General features: G+C 42.0%; 1 protein-coding gene across 1 annotated transcript in view; it reads left to right on the forward strand.

Annotated features, from left to right (window-relative positions):
- Positions 1-816: 816 nt before the first annotated feature.
- Positions 817-24,451, forward strand: part of RabX4 (RAS oncogene family member RabX4) — an 88,390-nt gene continuing 64,755 nt past the window's right edge. Inside the window, exon 1 of the mRNA XM_080276112.1 lies at positions 817-940. Within this exon, the coding sequence (XP_080132238.1) occupies positions 817-940 (124 nt within the window). The remainder of the gene's footprint in view (positions 941-24,451) is intronic.

The raw sequence follows: 24,451 nt of genomic DNA on the forward strand, positions 1-24,451 counted from the left end.
CAGCCCCCACCCACCCACCATCGTTTTGTTTATTTCTGCATCCACCAAACCCCTCCCTTAAAGATTCGTTTGGAAGGTTGCATGTAATACCTAAACTGCAATACAATACTTGATTATAAATACCCGTGCTTTGACCTGTATGTTTATCAGAACTTCACACACCACGATGTACCGCGTTGAAAGAAGAATGCCCCCACAGAGACAAAACTAAAACTTTGCCAGATTGGCCGTCGAGAGACAAGCTATGTATGATGTGAATCATCCCGCTAAACAGCCCTTCCAACTCTAGGCAGAACCTTAAGTTTACCCATGTAATCCTGGCCACAGCTTGGTGATGAAAGAACAAAGAGTGGTGGATGACCCCGGCTTAGTTCTTATTTTCTCGAGAGTTGTGTTTCTGAAGACGCATTTCATTCATTTAAAGATCGTTCTACCAATTTTCCTTGCCCGTGGTTCTCTACGATACAATTTCTTGCTTGTCCACGTTAGATGCTATACTATTTAAGCTTGTGAGTGTGTGCCTAATGCTGAACTAATCGCTCAGAGAACTGTAATGAGCTGGGGACATAATAGTTTGACAAAGTTGTTTGGTTATAGGCTTAAGCAACACGTTGCTTGGAAAAGCTCATGTTGCCTTCATGATCCTGCGTGAATCTGGAAACAGATAAAAAACTAAATAAATACCGGCCATTGTAAACACAGCTAAAGAAAATGGAAGAGAACGTGTGGGAGGGAGAACGGGAAAACAAGATCAATAGGTAGGAATGAGTCAGTGTGCCTGTGTACGGGGTGGCAGTAGCTCCCCCGAACCCAGTCATGGCTGTCGACTTCACGGCCACGTACAAGGTGCTTGTCATTGGTGATGTAAACGTGGGAAAGACTTGCCTGGTGCACAGATTTTGCGACGAGCGGTACTATGACACATATATATCCACAGTCGGTAAGTTTCCCTTCCCAGTTGCAGAAGTTGTTAATTGTTGACAAGACATGAGGAACAACTGCTTGAGATTTAACAGATTAGTACAGCGAATTACGGGCAAGCATTACTGGCCACACTTACTACTATTTAGACTGGAGCTCTGAGTGCCCCGAGAAGCATTCCGAGCAATCTATCGTTGTGATTTCCTGATGTGACAAAATTTTTTAGTCACTTGATAATGTATGAACAACTTACAAAGTTCTGTGAACTGTATATGAAGAGGTATGTGGCTTTACCCCAGGGCAATAATAATGAAGAATACATTTCTCGAGTAAAACGCTAATAATGCACAAAGAGCAATCCCCAAACAGCTGCTTTGCTTAAACTGCTCTTGCTCTGTCAGCGGGTCCAATCTCCCTTTGTTAAGTCAATAAACAGATCGTAGATTTGTTTTTTAAAATAGCTTGAAAGGTTGCGATATCTGAAGCTAAGTATGTGCACGAAAAGGGATCATGGACTAAAACGTAAACAAAGCATGTGAAGTTTTGGTGAACCAGGAATATTAGTGATATGTTTTATGAGTCAGCTGTGTTCCGAAGGATTTTGTGCGTTAGGGAGGGGTTGCTACGGTTGCTGCTGGTGGCACTGCATGCTTCTCCCAGTCCTTTGAGATGTTCTTAAATACTGGGAGAGGTGACAGTTTATCCGTGAGAAGATAGTGCTTCTGTCACAATGAGTTTATTGGTAACTGAGTGACTGGGGAGTGAGGAATAGTATGGTACTTGAGCGAGGGAGGGAATGGAGGAAATAATAGTGGTGAAGTATTGGGGAAGTGGGGAATATAATGGTACCTAAGCAGAGGGTTTTTTGTTTTTGTTTTTGTGAGGTTGAATGTAATGGTATTGGAGGAAGGTGTGCTGATGCCACACAAAGGGACGTAGAGTGGTGGTCCTAAGAACTGGAGAGTATTATTTGGTTTCTTTTTACCTGACGAATCAGGGCCACTCCCACAATCTGAATGCTATACAGTAGTGGTATGAAAGTCGATGAGTCTTAGTAAAAAAAATAAAAATGAATTTCCTCGGTTGCTAGCCAAATCGACTCTCTAGTCTGACTACATTTGGCCATCAATTGAGCTGAAAGGGGACTGGGGATCTGTGCCAGGTTAGAGTAAACGCGCTATGGCAGAGGTGGTTCTAGAACTGGCAATAATGATGGTGAAAGGAAGAATTATAGCGGCGGGAAAACGTGATTTTAGCTGTGTGCGTAGCAGCAGAGGAAGGTATGGCATTGGTGCTAGATGGTGTGGCACTAGTACTGGGTGGTGTGGCATTGGCACTGGGTGGCGTGACATTGGTGCTGGGTGGTGTGACATTGGTACTGGGTGGTGTGGCTCTGGTACTGGATGGTGTGACATTGGTACTTGGGTGGTGTGGCATTGGTACTGGGTGGTGTGGCACTGGCACTAGGTGGTGTGGTTCTGGTACTGGGTGGTGTGGCACTGGTACTGGGTGGTATGGCATTGGCACTGAGTGGTGTGGTACTGGTACTGGGTGGTGTGGCATTGGCATTGAGTGGTGTGGTACTGGTACTGGGTAGTGTGGCATTGGTACTGGGTAGTGTGGGCACTAACAATGAGTGGTGTGGAACTGGTACTGGGTGGTGCAGCACTGGTACTGGGCGGTGGCATTGGCACTGGGTGGTGTGGCATTGGCACTAGGTGGTGTGACATTGGTACTGGATGGTGTGGTATTAGCAATGCGTGGTGTGGCATTGGTAGTGGGTGGTGTGGTACTGGTGCTGGGTGGTGTGGCACTGGTACTGGGTGGTGTGGCACTGGAAATGGGTGGTGTGATACTGGTACTGGGTGGCTGGTGGCAGAGGAAGTAGGTGTGGCAGTGGTACTGAGTGGTGTGGCATTAGTACTGGGTGGTGTGGCGTTGGCACTAGGTGGTTGGTGACAGAGGGAAGAAGTGTGGCAGTGGTACTGAGTGGTATGGCACTAGTACTAGGTGGTCTGGCAGTGGTACTAGAGTATTAGTAATTTTACGAGTACCTGGAGGAATGTTATTAGTACTGTGATAGAGGTGAACGGCGATGCAAAGGACGATAACCGATTCATCAGAAGTACTACTCCTAGGTTTGATAGTATTGGCACTGACGATACAGGGTCTAAAGCAGCAATACTGGGGCGATGTCAGTGATTATGGTAGGGATGGCACTAGTACTGAATGGGAATACAGACGGCTAGTACAGGGAATCGGGCTTCCATTATAGCTCGGGGTGTTGGAATATGTAAGTGTAATATGCTAATACTTGGTGGGAGAGAGATAAGAAGTTGATATTAGCTTCATACGGACAGAGTATAAGGAAGGATGACATGGAGGGAACTATATCATTTCTATTCAGACTTAGCCTATACTGACATCTCTTCACCTTGGCTAATGACTTACAGAATTAACAATGAGGGATATTACTAACATGGGAAAGGCTGTGCGAAGTATAATGAATCATGTTTCATCTCTGTCTGTGTGAAAATAGTCCGGCACGTCGCTGCTAGTGTTTAAAAATGGTGAGAGGGTGGACGAGACAGAAGAGAAGAGAAGAGGAAAGAGAGAGAGAGAGAGAGAGAGAGAGAGAGAGAGAGAGAGAGAGAGAGAGAGAGAGAATCGAAGTGAATATTTTCCATTTCTCCGTAAATGATAAGCTTAACGCCTACATTAATTATGCACACTTAAACAATATCGCACCACCATACAGAGTCACTTGATGTCACGTTAAAATTCACGCCCCTAACGCAGAAACTTCACCATAAGAATTATTTTATCCAGCCATGGGTTTAGCTAGCCAGAGTATGACTATCCGGACCAACTGGATTAATTTTTGTCTAAAATATAAACAAGCACGCAGATCAGAATTACTTACCACGAGACGCTGAGGAGTCATGGGGTGAAGAGCAAGAACTATGGGAAGTAACTGAGCTCTTCCTTCTTCGTCTTACCTGCAGAACAGAAAACAGCTCATGATAATTTCCCTCTCATAACTATGGTAAAATTTGTTGTTACTGAAGAAACGAGACACAGGAAGTGCCTACATTCTTCTTCCATCTTACACACACACACACACACACACACACACACACACACACACACACACCGCTCGCTGGTGCAGTGGTAACGTTCTCGCTTGCCGACTGGTGGACGGGAGTTCGCGCCTCGCTCAGGTTGCGAAAAAGTTTCACTGACGAAGTGGGTGGTTACTGTCCCCCTGGAGCAAGGGGACGGGTGTATGCGTGTGTGAAGGTCACAGCCTTGCCCTTAGATCGGACTATATGAGCTCTCAGCTCCCTTCCGGGAGGGTAAAAGCTGACGATCACGACCATCAAGTGATACTGACCGACCCGGTGAATTACACACACGCGCACACACACACACACACACACACACACACACACACACACACACACACACACACTGAAAACAAATAAATAAATAATAGGTAAATAACTATATAAAACAAAAACATAAATAAATGAAGTTGAATTAAGACTGGGAATCGATCGTAAATAGATGTGACTCCCACTTCTAAACGTTATTTTTCGTAAGCGGAAAGGATGAGGTCAAGAGCAACTTCCTGGTAGCTCATTTTGCTCCGCCGCGCCATCCCGGGCTTCACTTCCTCCTCCTGTGCAAGTGTTTACAAACCTGGCTCTCACAGCATGACGGGGATAATAGCGGTGCGGGGGAAGATGAACGTCAGGAGTTTCGAAAATTTAATACTTAATTAGACTATGATCCAGCGTTAGCCACTAAATATTATGGAGTTGTGTGTACCATCTACTCATATGATCACATTCTATCATATTCCTTAGTTTATACGTTACGCGAGTATACACTGTCTGAGAAGGTTTCAGTGAAATTCGAAGTCATCTGATAAATTATTTTGGCATAAAGAAATTAGGAATCATAAATATGGCAATGTAAACATACTTCTGAAAAGCCTCTCTATGACGGCTGTCTATAGTTTAACACTGTTCTTTGAATAACCCAATGAAATCCTAGGTATATAAAAAGGCAAAATTATGGTCTTGGGTCCTTTCGTTCTAAAAGGAAAAAAAGGAAAATAATGCACGTTATTAAAAAATCAGTTATTCTTATTTTAGAGGAAATATCTGTGATAAGGTTTTTGATTTAATTTCAGGCAGATCAGTGTCATTTACCTTTGAAAATCACTCATACAGCAAGTGGAAAAATTATATTCTGTTGCATCAAAGTATTTATATAAAGTATGAATATTGCTCGCCTAGGTTAAGTCACACGACAAAGAGAGAGGCTGATCCATGTAAATCTGGTTGTATACTCAGAGCACAGTGTTATGGCTCCTGGTCCCCTCTTGTTCTAATGAACTATTAGTTCATCCATGGAGAGGGTGACAGAAGCACCTTCGTTAATGTCAGGTTGTAGCACTTTTTTTTTTACTAAATGTCCCCCTTCCCTCTGCCAAGTTAAAACCGTTTAAACAGTTACAGGTGGGTTCAGAACATTTCGAACAATATACGGTTTTGTGTGCAGTTTTGGTTTTAACATGGTGATTGTAGATTTTGCTTTGTTTCCATTCAGCTTCCAGTCGAATGGGTTATTCAGAATTACCTGTTACATCGTGCTTTTGACAACAGACATGAACCCGTTATGCCAGACGACGTCGTACTCTGCTGTAATTTGTTCTTGCAATCTACAGATGATTTTATTCTGCTTAGGAACGATTTTTCGAGCACGAGGGATTAGATATTGCCTTCATTAACCCCTTTACTACAAAGATGGTCTTCCTAAGCCGGCTAAAACCGCCCGATGGTTGCATGAAAAAATGTATGTATATGACGTTTTCGGGCTGAGAGGGTTAAAGGTTATGAAGCAACGACCAATAACACTCAAAATCTTACGCTCTCTCTCTCTCTCTCTCTCTCTCTCTCTCTCTCTCTCTCTCTCTCTCTCTCACACACACACACACACACACACACACACACACACACACACACACACACACACACACACACACAGTGATGCACGACGTTATAGCTTCATAAGTAATCGATATGCGTACTGAAATTTTCTCAAGAACACCAAACTGCAACCCTTGAAACCTTTGTAAACGAAAGTCTGCGCTTACAGAGCTTACTGAAAACCATGTGGATGACCCCGAACACTTCCAAGGCAACAGGACACAAAGAATTAGAAGTCATCATCATCATCATCATCATCATCATCATCATCATCATCTGCTCGTATTTCATATGTTTTTCTTGGCTCTTCCTCCTGTTGTTATGGACAGGTTTAAAAATCTGCTGTGGTCGTTGTCAATTAGTTTGTATTACCGCTTTCTATCAAGTGTGTGTGTGTGTGTGTGTGTGTGTGTGTGTGTGTGTGTGTGTGTGTGTGTGTGTGTGTGTGTGTGTGTGTGTGTGTGTGTGTGTGTGTGTGTGTGTGTGTGTGTGTGTGTGTGTGTGTGTGTGTGTGATGAAAAAAATAGTGGGAAATGGAATGAGGCTTGATGTCTGGTGATCTTGTGCTAAGTTAAAATACCAGTCAGGTGTAGTATGCAAGGCTCTAGATCCCCAAGAGATGACTGTAAGTGTCTGATCATGCAAAGGGCGTAGGCTGGTCATCTACCTTTAAACGTTTTGGACTATGGTAGGCCAGACTCCAGGCCCTTCATCTTGCAAGAGTTAATGAAGGACTGCATTAAAAAAAAATATCGATGGTTGAAACAGAAAACCTGTGGGCAGTTGCGCAGTGGTTAGTGAGAGATGGAAGGGATTGGTTGAAGATATATCGTAGGTGGGTGCAATTGAGAAATGAGGATACATGTGGGTGCAGCAGACAAGAAAATTATATTGGTGATTGCAACAGACAAAGATGCAGGTGGGTGCAACAGACAGACAAGCGTGTAGGTGGGTGAAACAAAGACAAAAATATAGGAAGGTGCAACAGGCAGGTAAAGACATGGTCGGATGCAAGAGAAACAGATACAGATGGGGGTAACAGACAAAGACACAGATTTTTGTGGCAGATGTGGATGACAGAGATAGTTGAAGACATCGCTGAAAGGGATAGCACAGGATGGTGGAACAAACAGGCTAGGTGATTATAATAAAGAGACAAAGACACAAGAGAGTATAACACAGAGACAGATATACAAGTTGGTGGTGTTGCGTGTCAGCCCCCAACAGACAGACATGGCTGAAGGTGATAATACAGAAAGACAGAGCACAAACAAAAACATAGGATGGTGTAACAGACATGTATGGCCGAAGGGAGTGACTTGGTAACATGCAAGAGAGAGTCAAAGATACAAGGGGGTTCCACAAGGCAAGGCAAAGATACAAGAGGTTTCAGTAGCAAGACAAAGACCAGGAGGGTACAAAAGACAGACAAAGACGAGGGAGGTGTACAACAGAGAGATAAGAACATAGGATAATTTAACAGAGCAACACAGAAACAGGATAATGTGATAATTTAATATACAGTGAGAGTGATATGGATGACCGCAAGAGATATGGATGACGAGGATGGTTGAAGACACGGTTGAAACGTGGTGATAACTGTGAGTGAAGTATACAGTGATAAAGGGGGGTTCCACAGAAAGAGACAAAGACAGATGATTGTGCAAAAGAGATCCACAGATTCACATAATGGTGGTGTAGCGTGCCAGTCTCCACTCGTGAGCGACCACCTCCGTGACCTGCTCGTTACTGCCGCCAGCCATGCAAAATCTCACCCGCCATATCGTTGTCCAGCCCAGGCTAATAAATCGATTGAGGCTTCGGAAAAAGTTTAATTGATGATCCTGGGTTTTAGTTAAGCTCTAGAACGGTTTTCCAAATAGACGGCTGGGTTTTAGTTAAGCTCTAGAACGGTTTTCCAAATAGACGGCTGGGTTTTGGTGATATTGCAGCCTGTTGTCAGAGGAAAAAATGTGCTTCTTCTGTACCAGGGCAATGGAATGGCGACTATTCTTATCCTGTAAAGAGGCAGAGGAATCCCTCAGCTGTGTTTCCTGCTCTACGATACAACTAGTGCAATGGAGTCCAGTTTTAGGATGCAGCTAGTGCAATGGAATCCCTCAACTGTGACTGTAGTCTTAGGATGCATTTAATGCAATGGGGTCCCTCAGCTGTGATCGTAGTTATAAGACATAACCAGTGCAGCAGAATCCCTCACCTGGATCGTCGTATTATGATGTAAAGAATTTTAGTGCACTATTACTCTTTGTATGATTTATAGTCTATTAGGTTAACTTCTACTCCTTTAAGATTATCTACCTATGGAAGATCACAAGGCTAATTCTCTGTAGGTAGAGCAATCAAGTCATATCATAATAACAGAAATAATAATAATAATAATAATAATTATAATAATAATAATAATAATAATAATAATAACTATTATTATTACCTATATCTATATCTGTATACCTGTATCTATATGTCTATATCTATCTATCTCTATACAGTATCTATATCTATCCATCCGTCCATCCATCTATCTATCTATCTATCTATCTATCTATTTGTCTGTCTATCTACCTATCTGTCTGTCTGTCTGCCTGTCTCTCTATATATTTATGAGGATATTAATTATGAGAGAATGGACAGTGTGAATCTGTGCGTTACGTAATTCGGTAAGCTGTACAGGATGGGGCAGATATATACAACTCCCGTACCTCACTTTTTTAAGTTTCTTCAATCCGATGGCCGATCTTATATTTACACGAGCGTGCTGTACTGCGCGTGCGCCGTGCATGTAATTCACCAGGTCGGTCAGGATCACTTGATGGTCGTGATAGTCAGCATTTTACCCTCCCGGAAGGGAGCTGAGAGCTCATATAGTCCGATCTAAGGGCAAGGCTGTGACCTTCACACACCCACACACCCGTCCCCTTGCTCAAGGGGGACAGTAACCACCCACTTCGTCAGTGAAACTTTTCGCAACCTGAGCGAGGCGCGAACTCCCGTCTACCAGATGGCAAGCGAGAACGTTACCACTGCGCCTGTGTGTGTGTGTGTGTGTGTGTGTGTGTGTGTGTGTGTGTGTGTGTGTGTGTGTGTGTGTGTGTGTGTGTGTGTGTGTGTGTGTGTGTGTGTGTGTGTGTGTGTGTGTGTGCTCGTGTGTATGTGTGTGTGTGTGGGGGAGGTTCGCGTGCGTGCGTGCAAGACTTTGCTATAAATGACATCCTCTGGTTGAAGGGGTTAAGGTGTAGTGAAAGGTGCACAGGCAGGGAACGAAAGCTTCTGTTCCTTGCTCCATACGAAAGGAATAGGCCTAGAGCGATTTTTTTTTTCTGACTCTTCCCATAGGCTTGATAGGTCGTTCCCTGAGTCCCAGAGTCCTCCTACATTTCATACACCTTTACGGGTCACCGCTTCACTACAAATACCCACTGTTCATGCTGACTGCTCGTACATACTAGTGCTATTGGTAGGCCTACCCATTGTTCATACTGACTACATGCTGCGGCTGTCTCATTCAGGATTAGTGTCGTAGTATTAACTGGGGCCGAGGATGGATTATGACATGTGGCTGGGTCTTGTGGTTGCAAGTCATGTCTGGGTGATGACTATAGCACGTTTGTTCTACTGTAACTTGAGGAAGATTCACAGCTCCTTTCAGCTCAGTTGATGGCCACGTGCTGCCAGACTGGATGGATGTAACTTGTAACCAAGGAGATTCATGCCTACCTCATGAATAAGGCTAATTAAATTTCATGCAACCCTGCCTCAGTACTGAAGTTGTGGGAGTGGCCTAGTTCCATAAGGAAAAAAAAAATGGACATACCAAAGACTATTAATTCACTTTCTAAAATCAAATATTACGTACTGGACGTATATGACGGCCGGACTGATAAGAAAGACACAATTTCAACTTTTTATCTCAGGTGACGGCTTTGGCTGTTTATTCTTGCCACTTTGTCAGTTATTTATTCAGTTTAGGGAAGGCCACTCGTACTGAGAGGGTTAATGAAGACTATACAGAATTCCTTCATTTGGTAAATCCTCCGTTATGTTGAACAGAAGCATTTGAAAGCAAGAGTATACTAAAAACATGCACGTCATCATCGCAGCAAGGAGATGAAATCAGTAGTCGGGATTACTGAGTATTTTCCACGCTATCCCCTCAACCTCTCAAACAAATTAGACAGTATCCCCAACTTCCAGTCAGTTAGTGAGTTACGGGTTATCATGTAGGTTATGAGCAAAACAGTGCCATGATACTGATATTATACCCTTTTCTTTCTTGGCCTACTATTGTTTACTTCACATAGTCCGGTGCTAGAAACAGACAATGCTGCGGTTCTACATCCTTTCCGTAGCACTTCTTCGTGATTAATACCATCCATCCATCCATCCAGCATCCAATCGATATTCAAATTTCAATATACACTACTGCTACAGCTCAGCACTCAAGACAGAGATGGTAAAATTAGGCCAAGTTAAAGTAAAAAGAGTATAGTAGATGGATTTGCAGCATTTGACCCATGCAATCTGGTACCGAATTTTTTGGTTTATTTTTGCTGCTTCCAGATTTTTTGGTTAGTTTAGACAAAAAAAAAATCTCTAATAATGAAAGTGTTAATTATGACTATATCTAATATCCCAAGTTCGAAAAGTCACCTCAGTGTTGAATAAAACAGTCTAGTAGCACGAATATAATGCAAAAATACGTCATGGAACTGAAGAGGTTGAGTGGGGTAGTATGGGATGGGGGTTATTGTGAAGGGGGAGGGGGGGATGTGCACACGTGTCCTTTAATCTTCCTCCCTCCCCCCCTCCCTTCCCATACAGACATCACACACAGTATATACAGTAATTATAGCAGGCAGATAGTTATGTAAGGCTGATGGCAGGGTGTGTAATGCTAGTGCTGTAGTCATCTTCATCGTTATCATTATCATCATTATCCTTCTATACACTGCTACTAGCAGGGTGGGTTATGGCAGTGCTTTTTCATCATCATCATCGTAACCATTAACCTCCTGTATATGGCTATTAGGAGACTGAGTGATGGTGGTGCTATTACATCATCATCATCATCATCACCAACATCATCATCATCATCATCATCATCAACAACAACAACAACAACCTTATACTAATATCAGGGTGGATAATGGTGGTGCTATAGTTATCTTTATAGTTATAGTTCTCATTACTATACTTCTCTTTCTCCTGCATAATTTCCTTAATCACTTTCCTCCTGCTTATTCTCGGCATTTCTATCCTCCTCCTCCTCCTCCTCCTCCTCTTCCTCTTCCTTCCTATCATCATCATCATCATCATCATCATCATTAGTCTCCTGTTTTTCCTATTTTGTAATTTTCAGTATCTTCTTTCCTCTACACTTTTCTCCTGCTTCTCCTCATTACATTTCTTTCTCAGCTCCCGCTCCAACTCTTCTTCATCATCATCATCATCATCATCATCATCATCATCCCATTACACACCACTCACCCTTTCACTTCGATAGATTTTAAATGGTCTAATGGCATCAACAGGAAATCGAAAAAGACGTCAACGTACTGAATGGATTAACTGAGATTTTCTACTCCTTTCTCTCTCTCTGAAAAAAAAAAAAAAAGTCGGTATCAAGAACAAATTTAAAGGCGTTCTCGAAGTGAAGGGGTTAATGAAGCTTGTATCACAGCCATTCACGATAGGTCTTCCCGTAGCTGTATATGGGACGAGAGAGAGAGAGAGAGGATTAACGAAAACAAGTTCTCTGCATGGGTCTCTACTAAGCTAAATAAAAAACATACACCGATAGCAAGAACATTATATATATATATATATATATATATATATATATATATATATATATATATATATATATATATATATATATATATATAATGTACCCAGAAAGTTCAACAGTCTCCCTACATGTGTGACCCTTCCCTGTGACCTACTGAGACTTTCGGCGGGTCTCAAAATTGAACCACTTCATCCTTGCCTGACTCAACTTTTCCACTAAATTTGGTCCAAAGCGGATAAAAACTGCTTTTATTGATCTTGTCCTGTGACCTTGACCTTTGACCTGTTTACTTCTAGCTCATATAATCTTGTCCATAGCTGACCTCCAACACTTCCACCAACTTTGGTTTAAATACTTCACACACACACACACACACACACACACACAAGCTTCGCGCGACGATACACCTCCGCGCATGATGTAAGGATGTTATGCTGATTCTAACCTTTTCACAGCGACTGGTCTATCCAAAGACGACGTGAGGTGGCGTACAAGTACGACGTCATCACACTAAAGGTTAATATTATCCCAACCGCTGTCCTCATTATCCCGTGCACCATTGTCATCATCAGCACTGACCCTCTCACTCTCATTTTCTCATTCACCATCATCATCATCGTCATTAGCATCGTATCAACATCACATACCGAAAGGTCAGAGTGCGTTCCATTCCCACTAGCTGTCTGTATGTCATGTTTGATCGAAAGGTATAATGATTTTTAGATTTGATGGAGAGGAGGAGGAGGAGGAGGAGGAGGAGGAAGAGAAGGAGGAGGAGGAAGAGAAGGAGGAGAAAGAAGAGAAGGAGGAGGAGAGGTAGGAGGCTAGGAAGAAAGTGCAGGAGGCAAAGACAAGTGAGAATATGAAGGAGGATGGAGAAAAAAAAAATCTACGGTGAAATTCCGAAGTCACCAATTAACCCTTTGAGAACGAGAAGCCTTCCTAATCAGAAAATAAAATAATCTGTCAGTGGCCGGAATGAAACAGAATTTTACTGTAGTGTAGGTGTTAACGGAGACTGCATCTAACCCTTTCACTACAAGATGGATGAAGTCGATCAGCGGTAGTAAGTTTAACAAAAGGAAAGACCTCAGTGTTCCGATGGAGTTAGGAGAATGTAGAACAGGGCGTATATATAATTCTCAGAGGAAACGAATAATACTGCTTGATGACACAGTATATCTATCTATTATGAATGTAATTTAACTCCAGATCAGTGACACCATTTTTGTTTCATGTTTCTTACCCCCAGAGTATTATATTCAGTGTAGGCGTGACCTCCTGTAGTGAATGAGGTGAGAACAATTTTGTATTAGCTATGTCGGTATGATGGAGGAAATCTTTATATTATTCATGCTAGTGCTAGACGGTAGTTATTTCAGCTGTGAAAGTGTTAAGGTGTGGAAGTGAAGTTAGTGAAGAGATGGGATGGGCTGTGGAAATGGATAGGGTGGTAATATTCGGGATGGGATGGTGATGGATAAGGTGGAATGAGGGGAGAAAATGTATAGTGGTGGTGATGCCGTGACATGGTGACGAATGAGATGAAATGAGGGAGATAAAATGAAAAGATGGAGTGATGATGGTAGTGGCTGGAATGGTGACGAACGAGATGAAGAGAGGAGGATGTTGGAAATGGCGGTTGGCAATTGATAGGATAAGAGAGAGAGAGAGAGAGAGAGAGAGAGAGAGAGAGACTGGTGGTGGTGGTGAATTGGGTGGGAGGTGGCGGATGAGATGAACGCAAGATGGTGAGGATTCTATCAAATGTCACCTTTCTAGTCCGCGAAGCTGGAAGTTTTGATTTTAACTGTAGCACACGTATATGAAAAAAAAAAATAATGAAATGTATGAATATGTAGGGAAGGAAGTGCGCCCAAAATTAATGGAACAAGGTCGAAGCAGCGGAACATTTAATAACATCCGTAGATTTATTCTGTCACTTACTTTAGTATAAAAAAAAAGTCGGGATGGGATTACATGTCGTTCTACTGTCTCGACATTGTTCGATAGTCTATGGCGCACTGCCATCCCTACATCTTCATACGTTTATTATTTCTTTAAAATATTTCCTTAGCTGATTCTTAAAAACCTCTATATAAGAACACTCCGAAGGTTTTTGAAAGTTTTAAACTGAAGAGCGTCGTGGTAATGAAAGGATTAATGAGGATTATGATTAACCCAATCCAGTTCGAAATGTTTCTCCTGTGCTGAATAAAATTTTATGGGGAAAATAACACTAAGTAGCAGTGGGAGAGCACAACACCCACGCCTTGCGATCCGTCTATTGACCGAACTATTGGCCTAGCTCCGTGGCCTTGACCTTTGACCGATGTTCTCAAACTGGAAATACTTCATCCCTGCATGACCACGAACACGTCCATTTACTCTGGTTCGGTGTTATAAGTGTTTCAGTTGACCTTGCCCTGTGACTTTGATCTTTGACCTGTTGTTCTCAATACTGAACAGTTTAATTATGGTTGACCCTAAATTGTTGCCACAAGTTTTGTCCAAACTGAATAACATTTTTTTTTGTTTTGTTACTTAACGGGCAGAAAGTCTGACACTGCCCTTTGACCTTAAATGTTGACCTAATGATCTCCAAATTTAAACAATCCACCCTTTGCTCACATTTTACCCTTCTACCAAGTATTATTTAAACAGGATCAAAACTGCACAGGCTGACCTAGTCCCGATCTATTACCTCTGACCATTTTCGGCCAATATCTACCATGCTTCCAACCAACTGGAGAAGAGAACACCTCTGTGTTAAAAAATAAAGTGATCGGTTTGCCAATTATGAGCTTGAGGAGTCAAAAAAAAAAAAAAAAAAAAAAGAGAGAGAGAGAGAGAGAGAGAGAGAGAGAGAGAGAGAGAGGAAAAAGACGAAGACAAAGAAAAAGAATATAGAAAAATCGGGGTTTTTGTTCATTGTATATATCTGACGTGTTACAGTTAGGTTTTAGGCACTTTAGGAGATGTTTAGGTAGAGCATAAGGATTAAAAAATGAGCTGCTTCAACAAAATTAATACCTCCATGTTTGGTGGTTACGAAGGATTATAGTTGTTAAGGCTCATGGGTGCACTGGCACCAACCCTACTTCGAGCTTTTACTGACACCGATTAGTTGTCTACTCTACGCCAGCCAAACTGTCTCTAGATTCACACCTTTTCCTAACAGTCGCCTCTACTTGGCCAAGGTAGCTTCTGCATACTGATGAAAAGGTGATGTATTAATAAAAAGACGATACTACTGACAAGGAGGAACGCACTGAAACAGGGCCGTATCCCAGGTAAAATTGGAGGTTTAGTAGCACCTTTGTTTCAGGAATTTATTAGCCTACTGCACCTTGATAATCTTTTTTGTATTGTTTATACGTTTTAGTACCGACATAGTTTGCCTCAGTCACGTACAATGATATAAAGACGTGTCAAATGACGAATATACCGCAGAGGAAGAATTGAGTCGAAGTTTCCTATGCCACCAAAATACAGGACCACAATACGCAAAGGCTTACGATCAACTTCTGTCGTAACCAGGATCTGTTTTTGCAGAAAGAAAAGAGGTGAGGGAAGAATCTTTAGGTCTCTTTGTTATTCATCTTAAAAATACATATTATACCGTATAACTTACGAAAGCCTTCAACATAATAAAGATTCGCGGGAATGGGAAGATTCTGCACTCTTCTCGTGTACCCCGCGTAAACAATTCCCAGAAACGACAGAACTGAGAATAAAATTTGCTTGTAAACTCGTGCATGTTATTCAAAGGTCTGGTTCGTATCCTGGAACAGCTTGAGACGTGTGGAGGGGCTGCTGTCTAGGGGCTGCGAGGGCTTTTATTTTATTCTCGGGAGAGGGAATCGTGTTGTGTTATTGGCCTTGACCTGTGTGTTGCTTGTGCTGGTGTGGGCGGTGTGTTGAAGCGCTGGTATAATGAGGTATAATGAGAGAGAGAGAGAGAGAGAGAGAGAGAGAGAGAGAGAGAGAGTTTTAGCACAATAATGCTTTATCATGATGAGCTCTTTTAACCTCTTTTAACATGAGGAATTTCTTTTCTAATGTCAGGCTATTTAATTTAGCCTAAGGCAAATGTCTTTGGGTTGAAGGGATTATTTACAAACTTATTTTTTTTATTTTTTTTTTTTTTTAATGCACGGAAGAAGGGACAAAAGGCTACGTAGGTGTGGTGTCATGTCTGGTGTATGTAAACAACGTTTCAGTCTTCTCGGAGGACATGGGCTATTATCTACGGCGAGAGAAATAAACACATCCTGTCTGACGATTTATTGCATCGCGTCGCATCCCGTAAGAAATGACTTGTATTTAAAATCATTACAAATTCTTTGAAAAACTTTGCAACTTCCATTCCTCATCTCCGAGCAACAGTACATCATTCACAATATAGAAGTGCAGAGTCCACATTCATCGTCTCTAAGCCTCAGAACCACTCCCTCCAGCACTGTTCTTGCTTTCAGCTCTCTGAGTACTTCATACAGATATTTAACTGCCATGTTAACATGACACAGTTTCGCTTCAGACTAACATTTCTATCAGACTTCTCACTCAGCGCACAATTCACTGGTACAGTTGTCTTGTTAAATTTTCAAAACTCTGAATGACGTTCACTGATCTACCCTCCACTCAATGCTCGTATACCATCAGAATCCTCCAAACTTATTGTCTGTTTACTGCCTCCTACGCTTTTCCAAGTCTTTAAGAAGTCCAGCTAGTCTCCCATATTTATTTGTGTAAACTCTGTCAGCTGCTTAGATGATACATTTGATCCGCATACCCTCTACCCTATATCACACCATCGTGGTCTTCACATACTAATCCTTCAGTTCTTGCATTCACTTTCTCATTTAACACTATGCCATACATCACTCAACAGGCAGATACCCGTATGGTTCCCGCATTCCCTACTCACACTTTTACTGTACTCTTATGTAAAGAAACTCGGATGCCGTCCTTCCATTCCTTAGTCTCTTTTGTGTCCATGCCAACGTGCCTGATCTCCAGACATACTCCCAATACAACCAGTTCAGCTTTTGCTCTCCATAACATGTTTCCACACATTTCCATTTCTGGTGCCCTTTCCTGACTTGTGAGTTTCCTCACTACTAAACATACATCGATTCTGCTGATGTCTGTTGTCACCCTCACCCCTCCACTTAATGTATGATATTACAACACTCCTCTCATTCACTATATTATGTAGTTAACCAAATACCCCATCCATCTCTCAAGGGCCCCATGCGTTTCCACCAACACTCTCCTTGACTCTACTGTTTGTACCCTTTAAGATCTTTGCTCCCACTTCTCACCATCTTTTCTTTCCAGATAATTTTTTTACTCTCTCTACACTTAATACTTAACTGCTTCCCAAATATTTAACTGCTTCCTAAACTCCCCTTCTATTTTCTTGACTTTTACCTAAACCACTCTCGTTGCTTCCTTCCTCTCTATATTTATACCCTTTACTTTTCCCCATTTTTCCTGCTTCCAAACTGTTCGTTGTATACATCAGTTTCCTTCTTTTTTTTCACACCTACATTGTTTTTCTTACTCTTATTTCTACCAACTGTCCTACAATATTATTTCTCCTCCTCACACCACACAACGGCTTACGTGCACCACATACTCAGCCAAACTCTTCAGTATCTTACAGTTTCTTTGTTTCAGTCTCTCCATGTAGTTTCCCACTCAGCCTGGAATCTAGCTATGTGCTACCACTTCACCTTTACCCTAATATCACTAAAATTAAGGTCGATAATGATCCAACAATCCACTTCCCACGCCTATGACTGCCTTTATCTATTCAAATCATTTTATTAATAAGCTTGTACATCAATCCAGAAATTCTCTCTCATTCTTGCATCTCTGTCAACAGTTGGAACAAACACACAACGCAAACATCCGCATTCGTATTCCAACTTTAATCTTTACCCAAACAACTCCTGACCTCCTCCTCTTTCCCAATAATATTAATGGCCGCTGATGTGGATAAGCTTTCACTTGCTCTCACCTCCTGAACACACACACACACACACACACACACACACACACACACACACACACAGCCTCTTACAATTTCCTTCCAGCTCTTTTCCATTCGGCTCACATATACCCAATAATGCATCCTCCGCTACTTTCAAAATCTGTTTCTTGCACAACACCAACCATTCACAATCCTGAGTTAACTCTTTTTCTGCGCCGTACTCGTCAACATTGGTCTGTCCTCGCGCAGGGCCGTGTTGTCGATTCTCTACCAATTTTGATTTCAGGCAGGCTGTTGGCCCGACCCCGAACCAGACAAAAAGCTCTCTCACAGCTGCTGGAAAACTGTGGGAGGTGAAACATATGTTGAGTAGAAGAAAGGTATGTGTGTGTGTGTGTGTGTGTGTGTGTGTGTGTGTGTGTGTGTGTGTGTGTGTGTGTGTGTGTGTGTGTGTGTGTGTGTGTGTGTGTGTGTGTGTGTGTGTGTGTGTGTGTGTGTGTGTGTGTGTGTGTGTGTGTGTGTGTGTGTGTGTGTGTGTGTGTGTGTGTGTGTGTGTGTGTGTGTGTGTGTGTGTGTGTGTGTGTGTGTGTGTGTGTGTGTGTGTGTGTGTGTGTGTGTGTGTGTGTGTGTGTGTGTGTGTGTGTGTGTGTGTGTGTGTGTGTGTGTGTGTGTGTGTGTGTGTGTGTGTGTGTGTGTGTGTGTGTGTGTGTGTGTGTGTGTGTGTGTGTGTGTGTGTGTGTGTGTGTGTGTGTGTGTGTGTGTGTGTGTGTGTGTGTGTGTGTGTGTGTGTGTGTGTGTGTGTGTGTGTGTGTGTGTGTGTGTGTGTGAATATTACAGCGGGATTAGTTCTCTCTACTCGTACAAGATACAGCCCTCCTCCCCGCATACGAATATGAACTGTTACTAAACCTGAGCTGCGTCATCATAATCATCATCATCATCATCATCATCATCATCATCATCTTCAGTCTCAACAGCTCATAGTAGTACCACTCAAATGGTAATATTTCTTCAGGCTAATGGTCACCAGTCACCAACTATGTACAGTAAAAACATGAACATTTTTCACTCCGATACTGCAAAGAATAAGCTTTGCAACCGCCAGTACGCATGACGTTATGGAAATGCGTTGCGGAAGTGGAGAAGGTTAACACTCACAAGTTTTGATCCCTGTCCAGTGGATCAATAGACCGCTGGCACATCCTCTATCACCCACGTAACGCCCGCCCTGCCTACGCTCTTGAATAAATCCTGCACTTTTTCTGTTTATCGGAGGTGGGGTGGCCGGGTGGAGCTACAAGAACAGGACTGGCAGACGGGAGGAGGCGGTGTAAGAGGGGAGGTGAGAATTGGCAATGAGGGTACATGGATACACAGAGCACACATACCCCACGGCAAATAGGTTATACGGATACTCGAGCCCCTCAGACCGTACAAGGAGGGGGACGTAGTTACACAGTCTAAGAGGAGGATATTCTGACATTAGGGGAAGAACAGACGGTTTCAAAATGCTGCTACAATGAGACAGGGATAGAAAGTAGAGATCTGTTGTTGTTATCGATTAGCCTAGCTAATAAAAAGGTGAAGGGAAAGCTAAGGGAAACACTCTAAAAACGGTATTTATATTTCGATGCTGTCTGACGATTCAAACTACTAGTGGCTCTAATGATGATGATGATGATGATGATGATGGTGATGATATCTGAAATGGGATGGAAGTTTACAATACGTATTACTGAGGGAGGACGGTCACCTCAAACTTCTCGCATCTGTTCTACATTGTTTTCCATTTGGTTCTGGTCGTGCAGTGGTGCGGGAATTAGATGCAAGAAGTATCTGAAGTTATGAAAAAAGTTTCTCGAGTTAATGAATTCCAAGAAGTCATCGCTCTTGTTTATCATTTTCTTTGCAGTGTTATTATACATCACTGGAAGGTTATTATGTTTGCTGACTACTACTACTACTACTACTACTACTACTACTAGTAATAATAATAATAATAATAATAATAATAATAATAATAATAATAATCTGGTCTGAAACTAGTCAGTACCCCTGGACTTGAAGTTAGAGCCACTTGGTTCTTCACGTGGAGTGGCTATGAAGAATTCACGAGTCAAAGTCATAATTAAATCCCTTTTTTTTTTTTTTCTTTAATCTCCGCATCCTGTCTGCAGTCCTCTCAGGCGACGCGTCATAGAGGAAACGGTTAATTTTCTGAAACTGTTGTTGTTGAACCTACTCCAGGTGTCTGACCTCAGTTTTGTGACCAGTCTTTGAGACTGTGCACTGCATAATTCTCCTGTCGAGATATGGACAACATACTATAAATGAGCGCCAGCCTATAAACCCAAATGGTAAGATGATAAAGACAGTAGTTTTGGAAAGTGAAGCTGATGATAAATGGTGAGGGAAAGAATTTTTAAAATGTGATTCATGCCGTTTACGAACTGGGGGTGCAGGGACCTTTGCAGAATAGTTCAGAGTTTTGAATGTTTGTGACCAGTGACGTGTGAAACTGGATACGGAGTGGTGAGCCCCCCCGACCAAAGGACCAATGAATCATATAGCTCTGCAGGTCAAGGAGACATCCTTGGAGAGACCGCCACATCTGTCCCCAGAAATAAGAGTACGCTATCCTGGTGCGGGTTCGAGCTGCCAACCCTACGGTCGTGAAGCACGAGCCCTACCACTGAGCTAATCTTGCCCCTGGATACAGAGTGGAGAATTCTGTTGGTCAAAGCTTAGAACAGTATGTATTTAGATGGTGTGGTCATATAAAGAAAAGAGGATATGGCAAGAGCGGTGAAAAGAGTTTACGTGAGTAAACCTATGGGTGGGATGTGTGGAAGGAAGGCCAAGAAAATGTTAGGGTAAATGATTATGAAACGAGGAATGGACGGTGCGAAAAAATAAGGTGAAAGGAAAAACAGACGAAGTATATCGGAGGATGGATGAAATGAGTATAGAGATGCACGTGATATGAGCTTCATCTCTGTTTTATAAGTCAGTATCGACCAAATAGCTCCACCACACGGCCATTACGAGAGCAGCTAAATCAAATGAACCACGTTAGTATGGCTGGTTTTGCGTGTGCGACGGAGATGAGAATTTCGATGGCAGGAGGGACTAATGCGGCTATCCGTGGTTCCTAATGCAAAAACTGACAGACTGAAATAGATATAATGTAAAAAGTAGACTAATGAAAGGTGAAAATGCAAAGAGTGAGGAATAAAGGAAGAGGTAATGCAAAGTACCGAATACAGGAATGAAAATAATGTAGGGAATAAGCAATAAAGGAAAACAATGCAGAGAAAACCGAATAAAGGAGAGAGTAATAATTCAGAGAGTACCGTGTAAAGGACTGCAAATAATGCAGATAATACTTAATAAAGTCAAAACAAGCAACGCTGAGTGTCGAATAAAGGAAGAAACAATAATGCATAGTAGACCCAATAAAGAAAAGATACTAGTAATAATGCAGAGAATACATATCTAAGAGAAACAAAATGAGAACGACAATAATGCACAGAATATCGAATAAAGAAAAAATAAACATGCAGAGAATACACTATCTATCCGTCTATCTATCCATAGCCAGACGCCTTAATCCCGTAATGGTTGGCCACAAACAAATCGCCTCCATGTCTCCCTGTCCACTGCCATTTCACTGCCCTCCCCCCAAACTCACATCCCCCTCTCTAATATACCTCTCCAGTCCATCCTTCCATCTCATCCTCGGTACACAATAAAGGAAAAAGGACACGGTACAGAGAGTGGGGAATAAAGGTAGGTAATACTGCTGAGAGTACGGGCTAAAGGAGAAGTAATAATGTCCTTATTCTGTCAGTGTGCAAAGGTGTGTGTTCCTCCCGCCGCGGCGGGAGGAACACACACCTTTACCCGGGATCCGATACTCTTACGACCGAATTCTGGGTGGTATGGGAGGCTTCGTAACACCCTTGCCGCGGCGATTTATTTTTCATAGTGCATCTTTACATTTTCGTGTATGGTTAATTATGTCGCTTAAAAATTAACACAGGTTTCATCAGCAACATACAAGAAGGTACAAGGGTGTAACGTGCAGAATGGATCGCCTAGGAAATGGTGTAAAAACAATCCCCAAAGCCACTTAGAATATAACCTTCAGCATCTTATGTTGCATACGGTAACCCAACCACCTGCTATCCAAACCCAATGTTCTTACGCTTTTGTCTGCGAATTACAAACATCGTGCTTTGTTCTGGTTGTTGTATCCGGCGATATGTTAAGCTCAGAGAAACTCCCCGCAGAAGGAGGAGAAGGAGGAGGAGGAAAAGAAGAGAGTCTAGAGTAATATACTGATTAACAGTTAAGAACTTTGTAAGATATCATGTTCCAGCCACCCAACGCTAGAGGATTTAACTAAGCTCAAAGACATCCACGGCGGCCAAAGGGTTCCGTTACTGAATTTCAAGAAGCATTCGTATACAGCTCTCAAAGAAAAGATGAGGGAAAACGAGGAGAAAAAGATGAACAAATAATGATAATACAGCATCTACGAGTTCTGTTAATGCAACGATACGAATGTAATAATGGCAAAAGAAGACAAAAAAGTAGATACCACTTACAAGACGAAATAATGCTAATGAATATGAAGAAAACCCAAACCAAATGCGTACGATGCTCATAATCCGCTGACTATAAACCAGGATGGAGAGACACAAAAGAGTTGGAAGACAAACAGCCCAGCTTTTAAGATTATTAGGAACTCGTATGAAGCATAAAGAACACACGGAAGGATGTGCATTACGCTCGCCTTTTGTTCCCACGGCAGGAATAAACAGAACCGGGTGCAGTCTTTGTCTTACTCCGAATATAAATATTTAAGTGTGTGTCTGACGCATGACTTACTATATATCATTTTAAAAACTAATATGGCAAGACGCGACACCTGTTTTTCTCCTTATTTATATTAGTCTGTTCAATATCTACCTGTTTGTTTATAAAACCATTTAATTACATGCTGCTTTCTGTCAGTTAATGATTCTTAAGTTTTTCATTCGCCTAAAACTCGCAAGCTCCTACGACAGACTCATCTTTTTTTTTTTTTTTTTTAAGCAACAGAATGGAGGAAGGTAAAACATATAAATGAATTTTAGAAAATCATCTGAGGTTAGTTGGAACAAAGTGCTAGAGTTGTTTTGATCATAAGAGGGTTAACGGTGTCATTATTAACCCACATGGAAGGTCTGGAGAACCCTGCAACTGTCCTCTAGATTTTGTCCTCAGGCTCCCATGGCTTACGCTCTTCTTTTTAAAAACCATTTAACATTAACAGAATAGAGTGGCTTCGACCATGAGAGGGCTAATATGACACCTGGCGGCCAATATGCCTTGAGGGAAGACTATTGCCGCTCTTATTCCAATTATAACATTAGAATCCCTTGCCCTACTTTCCCATCACAAGCGAGAGGCACGTATACCCAGCCACGCACTAACTCCTGGCGCTCTACTTTCTCAGCCTTTGCAATTTTAATCCGGCGCTCGTAATGCTGTGCCGAGGTTAATTTATAGGCTCGGTGGTCCAGTTTATGTACAGCTTTTATCATGGCTGGGGATTATTGTGAGAGTGTTTTATGAGTATAGTGTTTAAATGCAAATGATATTGACTCCTAATGAGCATAATGATAATGACTCTTAATGAGCTTAATGATGATGGTATTACATTTAACATCATTACTATTGACACAGTATCCATGGAATTATGGAAATGATATATATTTTTTCATAATTTGTTCCTATTACGGTAATGCTTATACCTAATAATTTAAATTCTCAGCATTAGTCATCATCACAGAATAAACAGTAAAAGTGGAAAAAATCATCCTTACGGATATGCAAGAAATAAGTGGAAATAGGTGGAAAAATGTGCTGCCTAAATATTCCCTATATGTAGCAAAAGGAGACTTTGTATTGTTGTCAGGATGTAGTGCCCACACAACCCAACGCTTGTGCTGCAAACAGCCTCGTACCTCTTGTGGCGCAGGAGATGGGAGATTGTACCTGGAGGTTCCTTTCTCCTTTATTTCGTGTCTTCTGTAAGATTAATGAGTCTGTCATCTGGATGTCCCCACCCCGTATGTGTGTGTCGGAAATTGAATTAATATCCAGATACTCGTAATGACAAAACCAACATTATTAACATTACTAATTTGTAATTTAATTAGGTAAAGTATGTCTAGTGTAAGTGATTTGGTACTTCCTACTTATACAATGATCATAATATGTATTAACATACTTACTTACTTAAAATAACCACGGGGACATTAAATATGCAAAAACATTTATCCCTTAGGAGAAAATCAGGAGGAGAGAGGGTGGAATGGGTGGAGGGATGGTCCTGTAAAATATCTCCCTCATCCGTGGTGCTGTGGGGAGAGGGGCAAGGGTAGAGGAAAAGGGATGGACGGGGGAGAGGTGGAGGGATGGAAGAAGATGGAGAGGAGAGGGTAGGGGAAGGAGGAGGAGGAGTAGAAGAAGGCAGGTGAGGGAAGAAGGAGTGGGAGGGAGAACATGGACTGTGAGAGGGAGAAGGAGCGGGATGGACGATGTGTGAGAGAGTCCGGGTGGAAATGAAGACAAGGAAGTGTATGAGCCCAGCGAGGTCCAAGGGCTTGTGTGAGAGAAAGAGGGTAGTGTTATTATTATTATTGTTATTTTTTTTTTTTTTGCGATATCACTGAC

The sequence above is a fragment of the Coenobita brevimanus genome, chromosome 64, assembly GCF_032717465.1.
Source record: "Coenobita brevimanus isolate Jiangsu-jjx chromosome 64, ASM3271746v2, whole genome shotgun sequence".
NCBI classification, from domain to species: domain Eukaryota; kingdom Metazoa; phylum Arthropoda; class Malacostraca; order Decapoda; family Coenobitidae; genus Coenobita; species Coenobita brevimanus.